Source organism: Gekko japonicus, unplaced genomic scaffold (genome assembly GCF_001447785.1).
Source record: "Gekko japonicus isolate JY-2015 unplaced genomic scaffold, Gekko_japonicus_V1.1 scaffold1450, whole genome shotgun sequence".
Lineage (NCBI taxonomy): Eukaryota > Metazoa > Chordata > Lepidosauria > Squamata > Gekkonidae > Gekko > Gekko japonicus.
In genome coordinates this window covers 405771-427124 of record NW_015163132.1, presented here as the reverse complement: position 1 = coordinate 427124, position 21354 = coordinate 405771, and the positions used below count along the sequence as shown (strand labels likewise).

Sequence of the window (21354 nt, the reverse complement as noted above, 5' to 3'; positions counted from 1 at the left end):
GCTCCAATGTGCATCACCTTGCAGTTGGCCACATTGCCATGTTGACACCCACTTGCCCATCCTTGACAGATCCCTTTGGAGTGCCTCACAATCCTCACTGGTTTTCACCACCCTGAACAACTTCGTATCATCCACAAATTTAGCCACTTCACTGCTTACTCCCAACTCCAAATCATTAATGAACAAGTTAAAAAGCAGTGGATCAAGTACTGATCCCTGCGGTACCCCACTGCTTACCACCCTCCACTGAGAAAATTGCCCATTTATACTCACTCTCTGTTTTCTATTAATTAGCCAGTTTTTGATCCATAAAAGGACTTGTCCTTTTATCCCATGATTTTTGAGCTTACTTAGGAGCTTTTGATGAGGAACTTTATCAAAAGCTTTCTGGAAGTCAAGGTAAACAACATCTATTGGATCCCCCTTGTCCACATGTTTGTTCACCCCCTCAAAGAACATTAACAGGTTAGTGAGACAAGATCTTCCCTTACAGAACCCATGCTGAGTCTGCCTCAATAGGTTTTGTTCATCTATGTGCCTACTAATTCTTTCCTTAATAATGGTTTCCACCAATTTACCCGGTATCTACGTGAGATTGACTGGCCTGTAATTTCCCGTATCTCCCCTGGAACCCTTTTTAAAGATGGGAGTGACATTAGCTACCTTCCAGTCCTCAGGAATGGAGGCAGATTTTAAGGAAAGATTACATATTTTTGTCAGGAGATCCACAAGTTCACATTTGAGTTCTTTCAGAAGGGAAGGGAGGAGCATGAGGGAAGCAGTGGACTCAGCTGCAATGTTGTAGCATAAGTTCTCCAGGGGAGAACAGAGGAGAACAGAGGAGTCAGTAAAGGAAGATGATATATAGCTAGATTCAGGTGTGTAGTCTTGTTGGTCAGAAGTAATAGAACAAAGTCTGAGCCCAGTGGCACCTTTAAGACCAACAAAGTTTAATTCTGGGTAGAAGCCTTCGTGTGCATGCAAAGCTTATATCCAGAATTAAACTTCGTTGGTCTTGAAGGTGCCAGTGGACTCCAACATTGTTCTATATATAACTAGCGACTCTTACTGAAATTGAGTTAGGAAATCTCATTGTGAGAGTGCCACAATGTATTAAGAGAAGCCTTTCAATGGTGGGAATTCCAAAGATGTCAACCACTCTACTGATTCAAGCCAATGCACAGCTGACATGTCCTCAGAGAAGCTGTACAAGGGAAAGCTTGTGAATACCTAGCCAGGAAAGATATGCTATTTTGAGGTCTTTGCTGTTCATAGAAATGAAGGCTAATGGTTGTAGGAGGAATACCAATTATCACCTCCGCAATGAGACAATGAGAAAATTCCTTCAGAGTAATTCCTTGTAGTTAAAAGAGATGGGGAAATAATTTGCTAATAGGCAGGGGTCGTTTCGTAGAAAAAGAGCTAGGGGAACTCATTAGCATAACTCATTAGCATATGCCACACCCCCTGAAATCACTGGAAATGTGTCATAAGGCCACACCCCCTGACATCACCGGAAGTGTGTCATAAGGCCACACCCCCTGCCATCACCGAAAGTGTGTCATAAGGCCACACCCACCACTCAGTCTTAAAGGTTAGTGCGAGGAAGCCCCGCGAAGGCCCCCTGGCCCTGAAAGAGATAAAGAATGCCTCTTCTGGGATGGTGTTGGAAGCATTTCCTCCAGTATAAGAGAGACAAGGAATGCCTCTTCTGGGGTGGCACCAGAAGCATCAATTCTAGTATAAGAGAAATAATGACTTTTCTGAGGTGGTGGTAGAAGCATTCCTTCCAGTACAAGACAGACAAGGAATGCCCCTTCTGGGATGATGCTAGAAGCATTCCTTCCAGTATAAGAGAGACAAGGAATGCCACTTCTGGGATGGTGTTGGAAGCATTCCTTTCAGTGTAGGCGAGACTGAGATGGAGTTAGAAGAAGCATTCTCCCCAGCCTTCGAAAGACAGGAAATGCCTCTCTACCAGCAGCTTTGCCAGCGAGCAGAGATGCTCTCAAACAAGTATTTCCTTTCCCCTTTCCCTTTTCTCCTCCTATGCATACCTATGCCCTGACTTGGCCGAAGCTCCATTAGTTCTTGGAAACTAAGCAGGGTTTAGATGGTGGGAGACCCCCAAGGAAGCCCAGGGTCACTACACAGAGGCAGGCACTGGAAAACCACCTCCGGCTGCCTCTTCCCTTAAAACGACTCGAGTCAGGCGCGACTCGACAGCGAATCAGAAATCAAACCAAGACGCCGATCTCTGTTGCTTGATCATCGGTTCAAGCTCCTGTGTCAGGATGGCAGCCTTAAGGGAACCAGGCAGGCGAGCCCGTTGCAGAAGCCCCGCCTGGGTCGCAACAGCGGCGAAGTTCCAGCTGTTGCTCTGCGGAAGGCGCCTCGGGCCGGGGGGACCAGCCCAGCCTCCCTCCGCGGTGCCCAGCCGGCAGAGCCAACCCCCAGGGCGGTGTGTGTGCCCGGTCGAGGGGACGGCGGTGGCCTACAATTCCCGTGGAGCCAGCGGGGCGCACAGGCGCAGTGGTGGGCGGCACCTCTGAGGAGGGGGCGCTGGCGGGGGGGAGGCGGCGGCGGAGGGGGTGATGTCAGCCAGGCTACGGCTCGCGGGCAGCCAATGAGCGCCCTGCCTGCCTCCACGCTCCGCGTGGCCACCCCGCCCCAGGCTGGGCATCCGAGGGGCCCCGCTTGGATGCCTCTGCCCTGGGGGCACCAGCGCGCTGAGCCGAGCCAGGGGTGAGCCGCCGGGGCTGGAAGCAGGGGGCGGGGCTTCGTTGTGTGCCTCGCCCCCCCCGCACCTCACCCGGGGGGACCACGATCCCCCCCGAATCGACCTCTGCTAATAGGATGTAGGGTGTGGTGGGGTGGAGGAAGCATCTGCTCTCTAGTGACAGACACTGAGCTGCAAAACGGATTAAACATACAGAAATACTGGCAAGAATTGGCTTTTTTTAAAACCATGGCTGACTGTGATGTTTAACTTCCTGTTCTACAGGGGAAAACTTGAAAGCAGAGGCAACTGAAGACGTGATATCTGCTGCTGGGTATTCTGCAGCTTTCAGTCTATAGGATCAAATGCCTCTGAGAAGTCTCGTTACTTATTCAGCATGACCATAGAACTGCAGAATATATTCTGCTGTGATGACACTCACTTCCTGAACCAAAGCATTCCTGAAATGTTGAACACTCACATCTTTCATGGGTATTTACTAGCCTGTGAGTTCCTAACTGACATGACTCTGAAGGTAGGTACTCATTTACCTATTTTTGCCAGTTTGAACTACCCCAAATATTCTATTTGTTTCTCAGTAGAGACCTTTTTGTTAAGCCAAAATGTACAAGAAAGTGGGTGGACAAAGAAAGCATATTTTAAGTACTAGAGGCAGAAAAAGCAAACACATTCATTTTCAGTGTGTAGGGATGTAGAATGCGTTGTGTCACCTTGCAGCCGCACTGGTGATTATTTTTAGACTGCTGGGATTACGGATCAGCTTGTCCAGGATGCTGACAATCTGCTCAAATTTTGGTCTGTTGTTTCTGTCTTTTTGCCAGCAGTCCAGCATCAATTGATACAAGGCAGCTGGGCAGTCCATGGGTGGTGGCAAGCGGTACCCTTCCTCCACAGCTTTAATTACCTGCACAAGAGAGATTAGAGAAATTTGAAGGACATTGCGCGAACTTCTTACCTGTTGGTTCTCCAAACATCTATTACATAATCATGGACCCTTAAATATTTTAGCAGATGTAATTATCCCTTAATTTTTCTGAAATTTAACTCTTCCGTTTTATCTACTAAGTCAGATACCTTACAAAGGGGAGATTTCAGGCAGAAAGTGTCTGAAGAAAAGAAGTATATTTTGTCTGATACTCAGATGTGATGAGACAAAATAGGTGTCAATTTAATATATTTCTTAAAATACAAGCTTAATTGCTCCAAAAAGAAAACATCTGGATCATTGCACACTTACTTCCACCATGAAGCCTTACATGGATTTTCACTGATCTAATTTTTCAAGTTATTTCCATTAACACACAAACGTGCAAGACTTCAGCATCAATGCAACTCTTTATGTTATCTGGTTTACAGAAAGAGGGCAGTATTCTACTGTGAGTGTCCATTGGTAGCAAGCAGCTTAGCAGGCTTAACTATTCCCCCCCCTTCTTTATGTAGTATGGCAGCAGTTTTTGAAGCACAAATTTAAAATGGCATGTGCAGAAGATATTGCAGTTGCTAACCGTATAATTCAAGAAATATTCAAGTACACCCAAATGCCCATATTTCCATTTCATTCAGCTAACAGAGTTAGAGTTGCATATTCCCTGAGTTATGTGATTGTTGACAGATGCATTAAATTCCTAACAAGTAGATGGAGTAGCAATAAGACGGGATTACCAGTGATTGCAGAAACAAGCATATTTTCAGTGATACTGGGTTTTGGCTTAAGAGGCTGTGGTTGTGTGGTTTGTATGTGTATAAAACACAACCACACATTGTGCTGCCTATAAACCTCCTAGGAAAAATGACTGAAACTCATCAGATAGTTTTAAATTGCCCGCTGGCTGATCACAGAACATTCCCCTACATTTTACATTGGGAAAGACAATTATTATGAAATTAACGTTCAAATTCAGCAGGGTAAATTTCTTGATCTACTGATTTCTTAACCACTGAGTCACTGATCTCTTATTGAGCAGACTGGGAGCCAGGGTTCCCCCTCCACCATGTTGGAACCAACCATGTCTACTGCTAGCATCGTGCAGACATAAAACTACAGCATGGAAGAGGGAGAGACAAAAGATGCATGGGGTGATCTGCCGTCTCACAACAATAGAGAAGGAATTGGGGAACATTTAGTACTTCTGCACTGAGGAACTAAAGACATTGATTCAAACAATTACAAACAGTGCATAATGTGTTATACTACACAGCCAGTCGTCCTGGCACATGAGATCATATATTCTGCAATTATATTCCCATTTACTAATAAGAAGTGTCTGGTTTCATTTGCTGTTACTGTTTCTTTATTTAGGGCTTACAATGTGATATACAACATTTCTTCATTTGCAATACACACTTAGGGCTTTAAATCTCGTCAGAATCTGTAGCTTGTAATTGGCTCGCATGGAATAAATTTAGGCTAAGCAAACCAAATGAATAATATGGTATATTTGAAAGAGGAACTTTGGGAATGCTATATTCCTAACAAGCATAAAATAGATAGCAGATCTGTTTAACCGACTAAAGTTACACAGCAATAAATTTAAAGCTATCTAAATGAACCTCTATGGAAAAGACTTCCAAACAAATCAAACAGTCACTCCATGTTATCTGTTTGCCACATCCGAAGGCATTTGCCTCATTAAAATCTTAAACACAAATGCTTTCTTTCTCTTTTCATGCAGTTCAGCTCTAATTAGCTTGTATATTCATAGAAGGGCTTAATGGAGATACAGCCAAAAGGACTCAGGAGACATTTAATAAGGTTCTACAAAAGTTCTCTAAATTTCTGTTGAATGAAGAACATCGTGATCTTTTCTCTAGGTTATCTGAATCATCAGTTCTGTCCTGCTCCATAGAATAGTAGATGTTCAATAGCTGGAGTTCAATAGTTCATTAAAAAAAATAATCTGTATTGAGCGGCACATGTCTTTTCAAGAAAGAGAAAGATTTCAAACATTGTTTGGTTACAAATAATGTAGGAAACAAAAAATCAATATCAATTTCTGCTGTTTAACTTCACTTCTTCTCACCACCTGCAAACATCATTCAACCTATAATGCACTCACATCTTGATTGGACATCTCCCAATATGGTCTCTCTCCGTAGGACATCACCTCCCAGAGAACAATCCCATAGCTCCATGCGTCACTGGCTGATGTAAATTTGCGGTAAGCAATGGCCTCTGGCGATGTCCATCGGATTGGAATCTTTCCCCCCTACAAGCAAAGAATATAATGTATCATAATCTATTAGCTCTCATTAGCTTCAAAATAAGTTACTAGATATTTTTTAAAATAATTTTTATTAAAAAGAGCAAAACAGCATAACAACAGTTTCATACATGTCATAAAAACCTATCGTTACAGTAAGTGATAAGCCGAACAAAAGCTTATAAAGTTCCAAACTGGCAGGAATACCATTTTGGGGGGCATTTGGTCTGCCATGGGGGGGGATCACACTGCACAGGTGGAAGTCATTGCACCCAAAGAAATGCTAGTTTGGATCCAAATCCTACCATCCTTTGAAACCTGAATTTCACAATGGCTGCAGTTCTATGCACATTTAACTGGAAATATGTTCCACTGAACTCACTGGGACTAAGCAAGTATGTACTGGGATGTCCAAAAGTAAGGCCCTGTTATAATACTATGCTAGTCCTAAGAATTAAAAGATGAAACTCAGGATTGCTCCATTAGTTTTCCTACATATAATGCATTGGGTACACTATCAGGGATTGACGACACACACCTGTTTTTGCTACATGCTGGTCAATAGTTTGAACAGGAGTCTTCTGTATAAAATCCAATGCATGGTGAAAACACTGTGACTTTAATATTTTTTAAACCGAATGGAAATGACTTGAGTTTAATTCTGTACAATACTCATAGCACTTTTTTCCTCCTGTCAAGTTGCAGCTGACTTATGGTGAGTCCATAGGATTTTCAAGGAAAGAGACCATTAAATGTCATTCGCTATTGCCTGTCTAATAAGGGTAGCAACTTTTGTCTTTCTTGGTGGTCTCCCATCCAAGTACTAGCTAGGGCTGACCCTACTTAGCTTTCAAGATCTGATGAGATCAGTCTAGCCTAGGCTATCCTTGTCGAGACACCCTTGGCACAGAAAAAAGATACTGCAGTTCTGAGGGCAGAATTTGTGCTCACTGAAATAATCCATGTAATTGTCTGAGGTTACTAATGTCATTGTTCGATACAAAGCACCCAGTGATCATGTAAGAGCTCTGGTAAAAAAAAAAAGTTTGTTCTTTGGATCTGTGATGGTTCTTGATTACACTGGGGGGGGGAACAGTTCCCCTATCAGCTTTTGGGAATGTTCTTTCTACAATTGTAAAAAATAACAGGTATTATGATAGACACAACAAAGAGTTTATTTTTCTGCTTTGAGTGTCTTTTGAAATGTTTGTCATTTACACCTTTCCATTTTGCTAGCGCTAAGGAAGTGGAACCAGGCTCCAAAATCATTTTTACAATTTAAAAAAATTCTAAACTATCGTGGAATGGTTTCTAATATGATGAAGATACAAAAAGGTTACAACTGTGTGCTAAATTTGTCTATTGTAACTGCATGGATAAAGGACACTGAGGTGACTAATAGGTATTAATATTAAATACTCAACATGGTATTATAGTTCTGTTGTATAGTTATAATGATCAGATGCAGACATAAAAATGGTTGGTCAAGACTGTTTTCCTGTTCTGTTAAGAAACAGCATAAACAATCTAGTTGCAGGGCTGCTGAGAGCCACCATGGATCACCTACCCTGATGACCTTGATCAAAATAATGCATCTAATTTTGTAATTTTATATCTGTACATGTACATATACCAATATAGGACACATTTCTTACATCTGCTGAAGTGGTTATAGTTCACAAAAACTTCATATCACATTAAATCTTTAGTAAGTAAATCAGTAAGAAAGTTGTTTACCCTTTTACCTTTATATAGCACAAAAGCAGGGGCAAATTGATTATGTAGTAGTACTGGGGTTATGGGGACTGATATTTGAGGAAGAGAAAGGTGTGGAAAAGAGGAAGAGAAATTAAGAAAAGGTGAAAGGTTGTTTTATTTTCTACAATGCACTAACAGGGAAGATTTGGTTAAGCAGAAAAAAACTATGGAGCTGGGAGGAAGGAAAGGAAGAGGAAAAAAACGATCTTGTTATGGGCTGCAGCCTGACAATGACTGTAGCAGGCATGCCTTGCTTCAGTGTTGGCTTGGCTGATAGATTTAGCAGAATATGAAGTGTTTGACTCCTTGTAGTAAGGCAGGTTGAACAGAAATCAGCGCAACTGCCATTTGCTGTTTTTTGCCTTCCCTGTGCCCCTAGTGGCTGCAGTATAGAACTGCATTAGAAGCAAAATAAATGGAGATGTATTCTGAATGCAGCATAGGGTTGCCAGCCTCCAGGTGGGGCCTAGAGATCTTCCCCTTTTACAACTGATCTCCAGCTGACAGAGATCAGCTCCCCTGGAGAACATGGCTGCTTTGAAGGGTGGACTCTATGGCACTGTACCATGCTGAGGTCCCTCCCCAAACCCCACCCTCCAAAGTCTCCAGGTATTTTCCAACTCAGACCTGGCAACCCTAATGCAGCATGCGACTAGCTTCTGGGGCCCTCCAGCTGAATTGGACCCCAGGAATTTTGTCCTCCTCCTCCTTCGTGGCCCTGTCTAGTTGAGGGGGTCTCATGTTATATTTCGCTGTCAGACATCTCTGGCTTCACAGTGATAATGTAGAGATTACTGAACTCACCTGTGTTGTGTAAGCAGCTTCTGGGTCATCTTCCAGAACACGGGAGAGGCCAAAATCAGAGACCTTGCATACCAGGTTACTATTGATGAGAATGTTGCGGGCAGCCAGGTCACGATGTACATAACCCATATCTGACAAATACTTCATGCCAGATGCAATTCCTCGAAGCATTCCCACAAGTTGTATGACTGTGAACTGAGCATCATGTTTCTGGAAAAAAATTATGTCAGATCATTCTACTCTACAATGTATACAAAAGTGATATCCACAGACATTCTCTGAAAGTCATTAAGAACTTGCTTTGTGAAAGTGTTTTGCCAAAGCTGACCACTTAATAGAGAGCTATTAAACTGACTTAAGCTGTCCCAAGGACTGCCAGATAACAGATGGATAACCTCATCTGTCGCATTAGGTATTATTATACTTCAAAACACATTGTTTTCACACAAGTCTGAACAGCATGCTTCACTTTCTGGAGATATTTTTTGTTATGTCATTGAAAGTAGATGAAAACCTTATCCACAGTCTCCCTGATCATCCCCCTCCCCTCCTCAAATTAAATGCAAACAGGAAGGCTGATAAACTAAGATTGCATATCTGATAGATTCAAATCGGCACATGCTGCATAAACACGGTCTGTGACTCAATATTAGTTGTCTCTGTTAGTAGTAAATGTTCATGCTTTTATTTTGGCAAAATACAACATCAGCACTCTTCTTATTGCACATCCTTCTATTGTTCCTAGGAACACGGGTGTGACACTCCTTCACATCTTGATACCAAATTGGGTCTTTAAGTAAGCCTGAATAATTTGCGACCTGACAATACAAACAGAGTCCACCTTTCTGCTCAAAAATGAGTACATGGAAGTGAGGGTGTGGGAGAGTTGTTGAGTCTACCTGCTATATTTTTATCCCATCCTTCTGCCAAGGAGGTAAGGGTGATATACATGGCTTCCATCCACCATTTTATCTTCACAACTGGCTGAAGCTTGAGTTTTATGACTGAATGAGAAGTTGAATCTGGGATTCTTTAATACTTGTTTGGCATTCTAACCAGTATACCACACTGAATCTCTATCCAATCAACTGCCATTAACAGAATATTTTTATTATATGCAGTTGACAGCTGCATATAATGTGAGAGAAACAGGGGGATCTTTTTTAGAATTATGTTGTATACAAACAAAAATTACATTGGTTTCGATCCACATGTCCGTGGGCAGGATTCTTGCCTTTAGAACATGAGTTTCTTACCTCCCCCTTCCATTGCAGCCCAAATCGTGAGAGTGGGAAAGCAAGAAAGTTATGCGCCAGAGGCAAGAATCCTTCTCTTCATGGAAATGTTTTCATTTACAATCCTAATTGCTGATTAAAATGATATTTCTTAGTGTATGCATTTTAGTGAATCTGTGTACCAGAGCAAGGAACTAGTTTACTTCTTAAAAAGCAAACCCCCAGTAAATAATTTGAAGAAAGGAACAGGGTAATGAAAAATATTCTAAACTATATAGAGTAAATATTTTAAAAGCATAGTAAGTAAGCATTTCAGAAATGGAAAAAGAATGGACTGAATTTGACTGACAGCGTATTTTAGCTCTTGATGGTCAGCATCATTCTTTCAGCATGCCAGTTAAACTCTTGTCTCGTACTTACAGTTTACCATCACACTATCATTCTAAGCCCACCTCAAAAGCATCTTAGAAGATGCAGCATAACTCACTCAGCTCTCTTTTTACTGGCAATAGTGTAATTGATAACCAATCCACAAATAATAGAGGAAAGAAGGGGATAGTTGTGCTTTAGGAAGTACAGTGATACTGCTCTTCATATGCTTAAAAATCCCTGCCTGGGTAAAACACAAGCTTGTCAGGAAGGGGAGGAGAATACAGCTTGGAATCTGCCTTCTGCTGCTACTGTTGACTTTAGCCAACTTGCAAAAATCATTTGCATCTTCAGCAAGAGTTCTATTGTAGATCTATCAAGTATAGCACAAGATTTTTGGGAAATGGTGCAACAAAGCAAGCATCCTGAAACTCGCATGAAAGAAGCCAGGTCATTTTCATGAACTCCACATGGTACTTACCCTTAGGAAACTATCCAAAGAGCCATTTTCCATATACTCAGTAACAATCATGACAGGTTTACCTATAGATATATAAATACAAATAACAAATCAATACAAATAACTAGGAAAGGAATAGTAATAGAAAAGTGAAAAATGAAGACCAGATCATTATGAGTAACCTGCTAACAATGATTGGTGGATATAGTCAAAGTATATTAACTCATTCTAAAAATACCCTTTAGAAAAGATGGGTGTAAACAAGCAGCAGTTTCCAAGCACTTTTCAAGGGCAGTCCCACATACAGGGCATTGCAGCAACTGTGACAATCAATCACTACTCAAACAACAGGGGACAGGCATGTGTTGGTCTGAAACAGCAGAACAAAGTTTGAGTCCACAGTGGCACCTTTAAGACCAACAAAGTTTTATTCAAAGTATTAGCTTTCATGTGCATGCACACTTCTTCAGATGCAATGAAATGTAAAATACCAGTTCATACATATAGGTAGAGTGTTAGCAGTAAATTAGCATACAGCATAATGAAGATGTTTAACGGATCCAATTGTTGAAATTACAAATTCATTCTTGCTTATCATGAGCTGAAAGTTCAAATTCACTGTCAGTTTTTTAACACTTTACAGTGGTCCAGTGCCTCCACGTGGGCAAAGGAGCCTGTATGGTTTTCCAAATGTAGGGACTGAAGGAGCACTAGCTAGCTCTCCTATAACTAAATAGCCCCCAGAAAATTATCTCATTTTAATCATCACCAGTGTTACATAATTCAGGCATAGCATACAGAATCCAGCAACTTAACAGCCCTTCTACTGCCTAATATCAATTGGACATGTATCCACAGACTGTGTTGTAAAGCTTATGTTCCAATGGATCTTTACAAAGCTTAGTCTTCCAAACCTTTCTAGTTAGGTTTGACATGAGTTACAGCCTGGGAAACAGAAAAGCCACTAGACAATCCACTTAGCAACTGCTTTAACCCCTCAGGGATAACACTTTCCCTCTACCATTGCTTTCAATTCTTAATCAATAAATACAGCAGAATATAGCAAAACATTCATTTAGTTAATTATTAATAACCAAATTACAGCAGCAAATAATTCATCAGGTACCAGAATTATGTGCTTACTCTGGATTATAAGACTGTTTTGATTGTCATCTGTACAGTTGTCACTTTATTAATGATGCTGGGACTACTTGGTTCAAAGCATTTCCATCAATAAATGCTATTGTAGTCAATATGTCAAAAATTGATTTATAAATTGTCATATATGTTATGTGCTGCACAGCTAAAACCTCCCCACTCCTGCCAACAAGGGAAAAGGCACTGTGATAAACAATAACTGCTCAAACGCCAGATGACGTTCTGACTCAATGTAAGAAATGTTCATATGATGTTCTTATGATAATTTTATAATCTGAGTTCAGTTTCTGTGAGAAAAGCAGGCCGTAAATGAAGTAAATAAATAAAATGTATTCTAAGTATTTAAAGAATATTATGAACTATTGGGAAATGCTGGCCACAGGATAGTACATTAATTTTATAAAATTAAAGTATTTAAAAGTATGTAGCTTCTTTAAAAAATTGTATGTACTATAAAAGTCTTGGATCCATTGAAAAAGCCCATGGAAGAAAATGGAAGAAAGACCTTTCCCCACCCCACCCTCCAAAAAATCTCAGCCTGCTTCTTGTCTTTAAAATCCTCAAAGAGGAGTGGAGGGCCATCGTAGACAAAATACACCACAGTCATGGGGATGCCATTGGGTTGCCTGACTGAGCCTGACAACAAGCAGGAGGATTGGAGGCAGGGACATGGGTGTGTGTGGGGGGGCACAACATCGGCTGCATTTCCTTGAAATTTGCCATTTAACCAGACTCTAGGATTTTAAGCCATGTATTGCTATGCTCCATGTCAATTTTATTTGGCTAAATTTCATGTTTTATTAAAAGAATTAGAGTTAGGGTTTCCAGGAATCAGCAGTTGCCTAATAAACTGCATCATTCTACTTTAACATGCTGGACAGGATCAAATGGAGTGCATTATTCTACCTAAGCCTTAGGCTGCAATGTATGCCTTAGGATGACCAGCACTCCTGTTTGCAAAGTGACACGACAAAGGTACTATAGGTGGACACTTGAGAATTGTAAAACACCAGTTTGCTAAGAGTCTTATTGAATCATGACATGTTTAATCAAAAACTAAGTTGAGCCACATCCTTCTGTGAATGTGTGACTCTTAGCTGATGAATTCTTGCTCCAAGGAATTCATGCTCCAAGCACTGTATTATCTTCTTCCTAACAAGAGTTGCCTAGTCCAGTATGAATTTTACCAACTTGAAAATCAGTAAAGAATGAAAAACCTTTCAAATTATTAAATAAAATTTCCCTGCCTGATTTATCCTGTTGTTAACAGAAGTTTTCACTAATGCTGAGGGGGAAATGGAAATGTATGGGCAATCAGAAACATATGCTCTAAAGCAAACCTAATTTTAAAAGGAACATTCTGTGTTCATTTATCAAAATGCAGCCATTTACATGATAACAACTTGTGTCAACAGTGTTTTTTAAATTTATTACACTAAAATGCTACAAATTGCAGTAAATTATTAGTAAACTAAGCAGAACATGTGTGTTCGCTATTAGGCGCTCTACCTATAGGGCACCCTGGAGACCATTGTGGAAGGAAAGTTCAGTACAGAAACAAATATGAAACAAGGGAATAATTCAGTGTTGGAAGAATGGAGGTCTTATTTTGCCTATGTACCTATCACATCTCTGGTGAGCAATAAGCTACACTGCCCTGAAATAGCATATATGTGTCTAGTTCCAAGCAGGATTTCTTAGTGAAGTCTGCCATGCAAGTGTTAAGAATTACCCCACGCGATCCAATCAGCATGAATAGCCAGTTCATTTGTAAGGACCATCCATCAAAATTTGGTTTACCAAGTAAGAGTCCCATTGCCTATTTATCATGCGCTATATATATTTGAAGAGATGCTTGGCAAACTCCTTTCAGAAAGAACACCCGTGGATAATATACAAGCTTGCTCTATTTTCTTGAAATGTGTCCAAGCTTACCTTTAAACACTACGTAATGGCTAGTAAAATATAATTCCAAGGCGCTAGAGAATTTATCATTACAACCTATTGGCTCGAGAGGAAACACAGGCTCAGTGATAATTGAAAGCATGAGATTGGTTTGCCCAGCCAAGAATGATGAGAACTACTTTAAACCATACCTGCAAGAGCAACCAAATGAATTTTGATTATCATTAATTTAAATTTTGCCTAATAATGCCTCACAGGAATCTGTTCCTTCAGCCAATATATATTTTAAACAAGTCTACCTTGTAATGCATTTAGGGTTGAAGTTTCAGGTGACGACTGGCTGGGTGGTCATAATGCCATATTTTAACTATTGAAGGAATCACACTGAGAACAATAGATTAGTATTCACAAAAGTTATTTTACTGTGTTGGGAGTTTAATAGGGATGGGCACCAGCACAACATTTGAACCCTTTGGATTCAGAATTTTTAAAATGTGTAATTTCTGACTCTCTGGAATTCCCTTAAAGTCAATACAAGAAATCTACCTTCCAAGGCAAAAACCATAGCAAACTGTTGTTTTTTTTAAAAGTCCCCCTTTCCTAGTACCAGTGGCAAATAACCAAAAAGATTCAGCAAGTGCACAGCTACAACCACACTTTCCAGGCAACGAGGCCTCAGCATCAAGCAATGACTGCAGTCCGGGCAATCAAAACCCTGAACACTGCCAGGGTCACCAGGGCAGTACTGAGCAGGGCACAGTGGAGCAGAGGCCAGCTGGTGCTGGGAGACAGGCCTATTTGCAGAGCAGAACTGGCAGGATGTGTGGAGCAGAGGCCAGATGGTGGGAGAAGCAGGCAACCACGCCAATAATATTGGGACACAGTAGTGGGATTATAAAAGCAGTTATACCAGCTTTGGATCTGGAAAGGAACAAAATAGAAGTGCTTTCTGATGTCTGACCCTGCTTTGAGATTCCATAAGAGCAGACAGACATCACTTCTAGGCTTTGGTCTCCTCCTGATCCCACCTCTCATGGTAAAACCACAGAAAACCCAATCAGCAGACATGAATTTCACTACCTGGGGGATATGCTGTCTGGGGGATATGCTATAGTTTCGTTTTCCAGGCAGCTCAGCCTGTTTCCAATGGGATCCCAGATATTCAAAATTATTCCTGAATATCTGGAATTATAAAATTTTGAATTTGGAAATATTTGGTGAATTCCAAATATTTCTAAATCTGATTTGCACATCATTAAAGCAGGGCTGAGGAGAAAACCAGTCCTGCAGTAGAAGCGCAGGAACAAATGTACAAGTAGCTCAGGTGTTTTATGTCTAGAAACCTGTCAGGAAAGTAAAATAACAGAGAGTCCAGAGGCAAGGTACTCTTAAGGAAGGTGACAAAGTGTCCAGTGGGCTAAGAAACAGGAATTTGAGGGATAAGATGTTCAAAAAAGGAAACACAGGAAGCAAGAAAGAAAGAGACACAGGCTGCAGTCACACTGGTTTGGCGCAGTCATGGCATGCCTCTAATAGGACTGGTTTAAACTGTTGCAGGAAGGGGTGGCCAGACAGCACTCTCTGAAACATGTCGGTCCTGCTCTGCAGCAGCATGTGCATATGTGCTTATGTGCACATCCCTACTGAGTGGAAAAAAACCTGCAACTGAGATGGAAGTGACCATTCATACTTCCCAGTCATACATCCAGTCAGAGCAGAGGAGTTCAGACAAGCACAAAAGTGGAGTGGAAGTGCAGGCATTCATGAAAATCAGATTTTCCCGGTGCCTAAATTGCGGGGTGGCAATGACTGGGCCACAGAAGGCAGATGTTGTTGTGTGATTATGCTCTTTAAATCTGTACAGGTTACACAGCTATACCACTGCAAACCACTTGTGGGACTGCAGCCACACTTAGGCTGTAGTCACACACACCAAATAATCCACTTTCAATCTACTTTCAGTGCACTTTCCAACTGGATTTTGCCAGTTCACACAGTAAAAATCCAGTTGGAAAGTGCACTGAAAGTGGATTGAAAGTGGATTATTTAGTATGTGTGTGTGACCGCAGCCTTAGGTCCTTTCCGCACTTGAATATCATCCCTGGTTTTATCAGAGTTCAATTCACAACACAATACCTTGCATTTATCCCTGGTTATAACAGCATCCATTTATCCCGGGACAAGTGTGGGGTGAAACTGGGGTGACCTCAATGTAATGTGTAAACAAAAAATACCCTGAGATAATTACAGGGATGAACTCAAGTGTAGTGTAGAATGCAAGTTCAGGGACAGGATTGAACCAGGATTTAAGGACTAGTATGGAAAGGACCAGGGGTCATTTCGTAGAAAAAGAGCTAGGGGGACTCATTAGCATAACTCATTAGCATATGCCACACCCCCTGCCATCACCGGAAGTGTGTCATAAGGCCACACCCACCACTCAGTTAGTCTTAGTCTTAAAGGTTAGTCTTAAAGGTGCTATTTGTTAGTCTTAAAGGTGCTATTTGAACTCTTGGACTATTTTGCAGCAACAGACTAACACAGCTAATTCCTCTGAATCAAGCATATGATGGAAATGCCAGCAAAACACACAACCTGTTTTATATCAGCACACACAGTCACACCCCACTAGCTCCATGGCAGACATATCCCACTATGTCATCATGGCCCACACAGCCAAGAAGCTCTACACATTACTTGCATTTATTCCTTGTTATCTTGCCCTCTCCCGTTCCCTCTCTCACTCACCCACTGCACATACACACCCCTCTGCTCCCAGTCTAGACAGTAAACTCCTCAGAGCACAAGCCAGTCTTTTTATTTATCCTACTCCATGAAACGCCATGCACAGTCAAAAGGTCCTGCAGAAAGATAACTAGCTGTAACATTCCAACACACTCCAGTGTGATAAAGCAGGGCTTATTCCAGTAAATACAGTCACTGGGGGTAAAGCCCAGAGAGACTCCAGCCCAATGATGTCCCCAAGCACAATTTTTTTACTTTTCTCATATGAAAATGAATATAGATTCAGATAGGTAGTCATGTTGGTCATGCATGCACAAAAAAGCTGACACCTAGAATTAAAATCTGTTGGTCTTAAAGGTGCCACTGGACTGCAACTCCATTCAATAAATGAATAGTTGTCATTTACACCAACAGCAAAAAAAAAAGCAAAGGAGCACAATTAGAGATGCTAGTTTGTGGCACAGCCCTCAGTGATGGGGATCCAGGGCAAACGCACCATGAGCACAGATGATCTCCTCACACATGCATAAGCACACAGGTTGCTGAAATATAGAAGTTTGCCTATCTTAACAACAGGCGTTTTAGAAATAACTTTTAGGGCCGCAACATTTTTTCAACTGATTGGGTTCTTTAAAACAACCTTCCCAATATTAAGCTGGCATCAAATTTTAAGAGCTCTCTAGGCTTTTTTAAACTAGGAAGACTTGCAAAATCTGCAGGTGCCTGGAGCTATCTCATAAGAGGCAAACCCACCCTCTTACTTCTCAGACACAGCCTCCCACAGCACTTTACAGGCAACCTATACTTACTTCTTTAAAACTAAAGCTTTGATTCATGGGCAAGTGCAGCTAAATTTAGTCAACTAGGCAAGCCATTCACAGAGCAACGCTCCTCCCTCTAAGAGCTGTGGAGTCCTGTGAGCAAAAATTCTCCTTTGTGAGCCGCCGGCATTAAAGTTGTCAGCGAGCAGTTTGGCTGCTGCATGCCTTCGTTTGCTCTGGAGCCCTCCTTCCGGAGCGGAGACAAAAAAGGGTGAGCGGCGCTCTCTGCCCCGACCAGGCCAAAGCGCGCCTCGCCTCACAGACTCGTGTACACTGGCCCCTCTCCGGCGGCAGCGGGAGGGGGGCTCCTGTCCGCGTTTTTTTCCTAACAGAGGCGGCGGCGGCAGGGGGGGGCAAGCTGAATTTTTACTCTCCGCCGGGAGGGGCTGCCCTGAGCTCGCTGGACGGAGGAGGGGAAGGGATGAAAACGCACTCGGGGAAGAAAGGAAGGATGCATCCCGGCGAACTTCCCCCTCAGGCGGGCCTTCCCCGCTTCGCTCTTCCTCCCAAGGGCGGCTAAAGGGACGCCGACGCCGCGCCTCCCGCGCTGTTCCTCCTCCACCTCCCTGACTGGCACCAACGATGTGGGGAAATGCAGTCGTGAGGTCCTGGAGGAGAAATTTAGGCTGCTGGGCAGGAAACTCAAGGCCAGGACCTCCAAGGTAGCCTTCTCAGAAGTGCTACCTGTTCCACGCGCAGGGCCGGAGAGACAGGCACAGATCAGGAGTCTCAATGCGTGGATGAGACGATGGTGTAGAGGGGAAGGGTTCAGGTTTGTTAGGCACTGGGATTCTTTTTGGAACAAGAGGGAGCTGTACAGGCGAGACGGTCTCCACTTGTCCCGAGAAGGAACCAGGCTGCTGGCGCTTAAAATCAAAAAGGTGGCAGAGCAGTTTTTAAACTGAATATTGGGGGAAAGCCGACAGGAGATGAAAAGTCTCTGGTTCGGGTTGGCTCATCTCAGAGAGATGAGGGGGTACCTGTTGCTTTTCTACAGGGAGGTGGATTGAAATTGTCCACTGAGACCATGGCTAGTGACATGGACTGCCTGACAAGGTCTCGAGATTGCAAGAGGAAGGTGGCAGGCTTAACCAGTATGGGAAATTACAGCTGTTTCTATACAAATGCTCGAAGTGTCCGAGGTAAAATCGGGGAGTTGGAGTGCTTGGTGTCAGAGGGAAAAATAGACATTGTGGGTATTTCAGAAACTTGGTGGGATGAGGAAAATCAGTGGGATACGGTGATTCCCGGTTATATATTATATCGGAAGGATAGGGGGGGAAGGGTTGGAGGTGGGGTGGCTCTGTATGTCAGAGAGGGTATAAAGTCCAGAAAGATCGAGAGGCTAAGAGAATTGGATTCGCTTCTTGAAGTTCTGTGGGTTGAAATAGGGGGGCCAAAAGGAAACTTAACACTGGGAGTTTGTTATCGCCCACCGGATCAAAAGATAGAGGAGGATTATAAAATGATGAATGAATTAAAGATAGCAGCTAGACAAAAACACTGTGTCGTAATAGGTGATTTTAACTACCCACACATTGATTGGGTCAATATGTGTTCTAGTCGAGAGAAAGAGATTGAGTTTCTAGACACTCTAAATGACTGTGCTATGGAGCAGATGGTCATGGAACCTACCAGGGGAGAGGCGATCCTTGATTTGGTCCTAAGTAACACTCAAGACCTGGTGAGAGATGTAAAAGTGATTGCACCGCTTGGGAACAGTGATCATAATGTTGTTGAGTTCAACATTTGTACAAATAGGGAATTGGCCAAAAAGACTCACACAACCACTTTTAACTTTAAAAGGGGTAATTTTTCTGATATGAGGGGACATGTGGGGAGGAAACTGAAGGGAAAAGTAGAAAGGGTCAAAACCATTGGGGAAGCTTGGAAACTGTTTAAAACTACAATTCTAGAAGCTCAAATAAAATATATTCCGCAGGTTAGGAAAGGCACAAACAGGTATAAGAAAAAGCCTACATGGTTAACAAACAAAGTAATGGAAGCTGTAAAAGGTAAAAAGGATTCCTTTAAGCGGTGGAAAGCTAGTCACAGTGAGGCTGATAAAACAGAACACAGGCTATGGCAAATAAAATGCAAGTCTGTGGTCAGGCATGCAAAAAGGGAATATGAGGAGCATATAGCAAAAAATGTAAAGACCAACAATAAAACTTTCTTCAAATACATTAGAAACAGGAAACCAGCCAGGGAGGCAGTGGGGCCCTTGGATGACCAAGGGGTAAAAGGAGTACTGAAGGATGATAGGGAAATGGCTGAGAAGCTAAATGCATTTTTTGCCTCCGTCTTCACTGTGGAAGATGAGAGGTGCTTGCCCACTCCAGAGCCGCTGAGTTCGGGAGGGGTGTTGAAAGACCTGAGTCAGATTGAGGTGACGAGAGAGGAGGTCCTAAAACTGATAAACAACTTAAAAACTGATAAATCACCAGGCCCAGATGGCATACATCCAAGAGTTCTGAAAGAACTCAATTGTGAACTTGTGGATCTCCTGACAAAAATATGTAATCTCTCCTTAAAATCAGCCTCCATTCCTGAGGACTGGAAGGTAGCTAATGTCACTCCCATCTTTAAAAAGGGTTCCAGAGGAGATCCGGGAAATTACAGGCCTGTCAGTCTGACGTCGATACCGGGTAAATTGGTGGAAACCATTATTAAGGAAAGAATTAGTAGGCACATAGATGAACAAAACCTATTGAGGCAGACTCAACATGGGTTCTGTAAGGGAAGATCTTGTCTCACTAACCTGTTAATGTTCTTTGAGGGGGTGAACAAACATGTGGACAAGGGGGATCCAATAGATATTGTTTACCTTGACTTCCAGAAAGCTTTTGATAAAGTTCCTCATCAAAGGCTCCTAAGCAAGCTCAAAAATCATGGGATAAAAGGACAAGTCCTTTTATGGATCAAAAACTGGCTAATTAATAGAAAACAGAGAGTGAGTATAAATGGGCAGTTCTCCCAGTGGAGGGGTGTAAGCAGTGGGGTACCACAGGGATCAGTACTTGGTCCACTGCTTTTTAACTTGTTCATTAATGATTTGGAGTTGGGAGTAAGCAGTGAAGTGGCTAAATTTGCGGATGATACGAAGTTGTTCAGGGTGGTGAAAACCAGTGAGGATTGTGAGGCACTCCAAAGGGATCTGTCAAAGTTGGGCGAGTGGGCGTCAACATGGCAAATGGGGTTCAATGTGGCCAAGTGCAAGGTGATGCACATTGGAGCCAAAAATCCTAACTATAAATACACGTTGATGGGGTCTGAACTGGCAGAGACAGATCAAGAGAGAGATCTTGGAGTTGTAGTAGATAACTCACTGAAAATGTCGAGACAGTGTGTGACTGCAATAAAGAAGGCCAATGCTATGCTGGGGATTATTAGGAAGGGTATTGTAAACAGATCAGCCAATATCATAATGCCGCTATATAAATCAATGGTGCGACCTCATCTGGAATACTGTGTGCAATTCTGGTCACCACACCTTAAAAAGGATATTATAGCTTTGGAAAAAGTGCAGAAAAGAGCAACTCGAATGATAAAAGGGTTGGAACACTTTCCCTATGAGGAACGGTTAAGGCGCTTAGGGCTCTTTAGCTTGGAGAAACGACGACTGAGGGGTGACATGATTGAGGTTTATAAGATTATGCATGGGAAAGAGCAGGTAGAGAAAGAGGTACTTTTCTCCCTTTCTCACAATACAAGAACCCGTGGGCACTCCATGAAATTGCTGAGCGGTCGGGTTAGAACGGATAAAAGGAAGTACTTCTTCACCCAAAGAGTGATTAACACTTGGAATTCACTGCCACAGGAAGTGGTGGCAGCTACAAGCATGGACGGCTTCAAAAGGGAATTAGATAAGCATATGGAGCAGAGGTCCATCAGTGGCTATTAGCCACAAGGTATAGATAGGGACTCTGGGGCAAGTGATGCTCTGTCATCTTGGTGCTTGGGGGGGGGTCAACAGTGGGAGGGCTTCTAATGTCCTGGCCCCACTGGTGGACCTCCTGATGGCACTGGTATTTCTGGCCACTGTGGGATACAGAGTGTTGGACTGGATGGGCCTTTGGCCTGATCCAACATTGGCATCTCTTATGTTCTTATGTTCTTATGTTCTCTAATCTGGGAGAACCAGGTTTGATTCCCCACT

The 21354-nt window shown here is 42.4% G+C and overlaps 1 protein-coding gene across 1 annotated transcript in view; it reads right to left on the bottom strand.

Moving 5' to 3' along the window:
- The window catches only part of EPHA3 (EPH receptor A3), a 306093-nt gene that overhangs the window by 11519 nt on the left and 273220 nt on the right, over positions 1–21354 (bottom strand). Inside the window, exons 13-16 of the mRNA XM_015406944.1 lie at positions 10588–10649; positions 8503–8712; positions 5797–5946; positions 3451–3644 (exon numbers count right to left, since the gene is read on the bottom strand). Of these exons, the coding sequence (XP_015262430.1) occupies positions 3451–3644; positions 5797–5946; positions 8503–8712; positions 10588–10649 (616 nt within the window). The remainder of the gene's footprint in view (positions 1–3450; positions 3645–5796; positions 5947–8502; positions 8713–10587; positions 10650–21354) is intronic.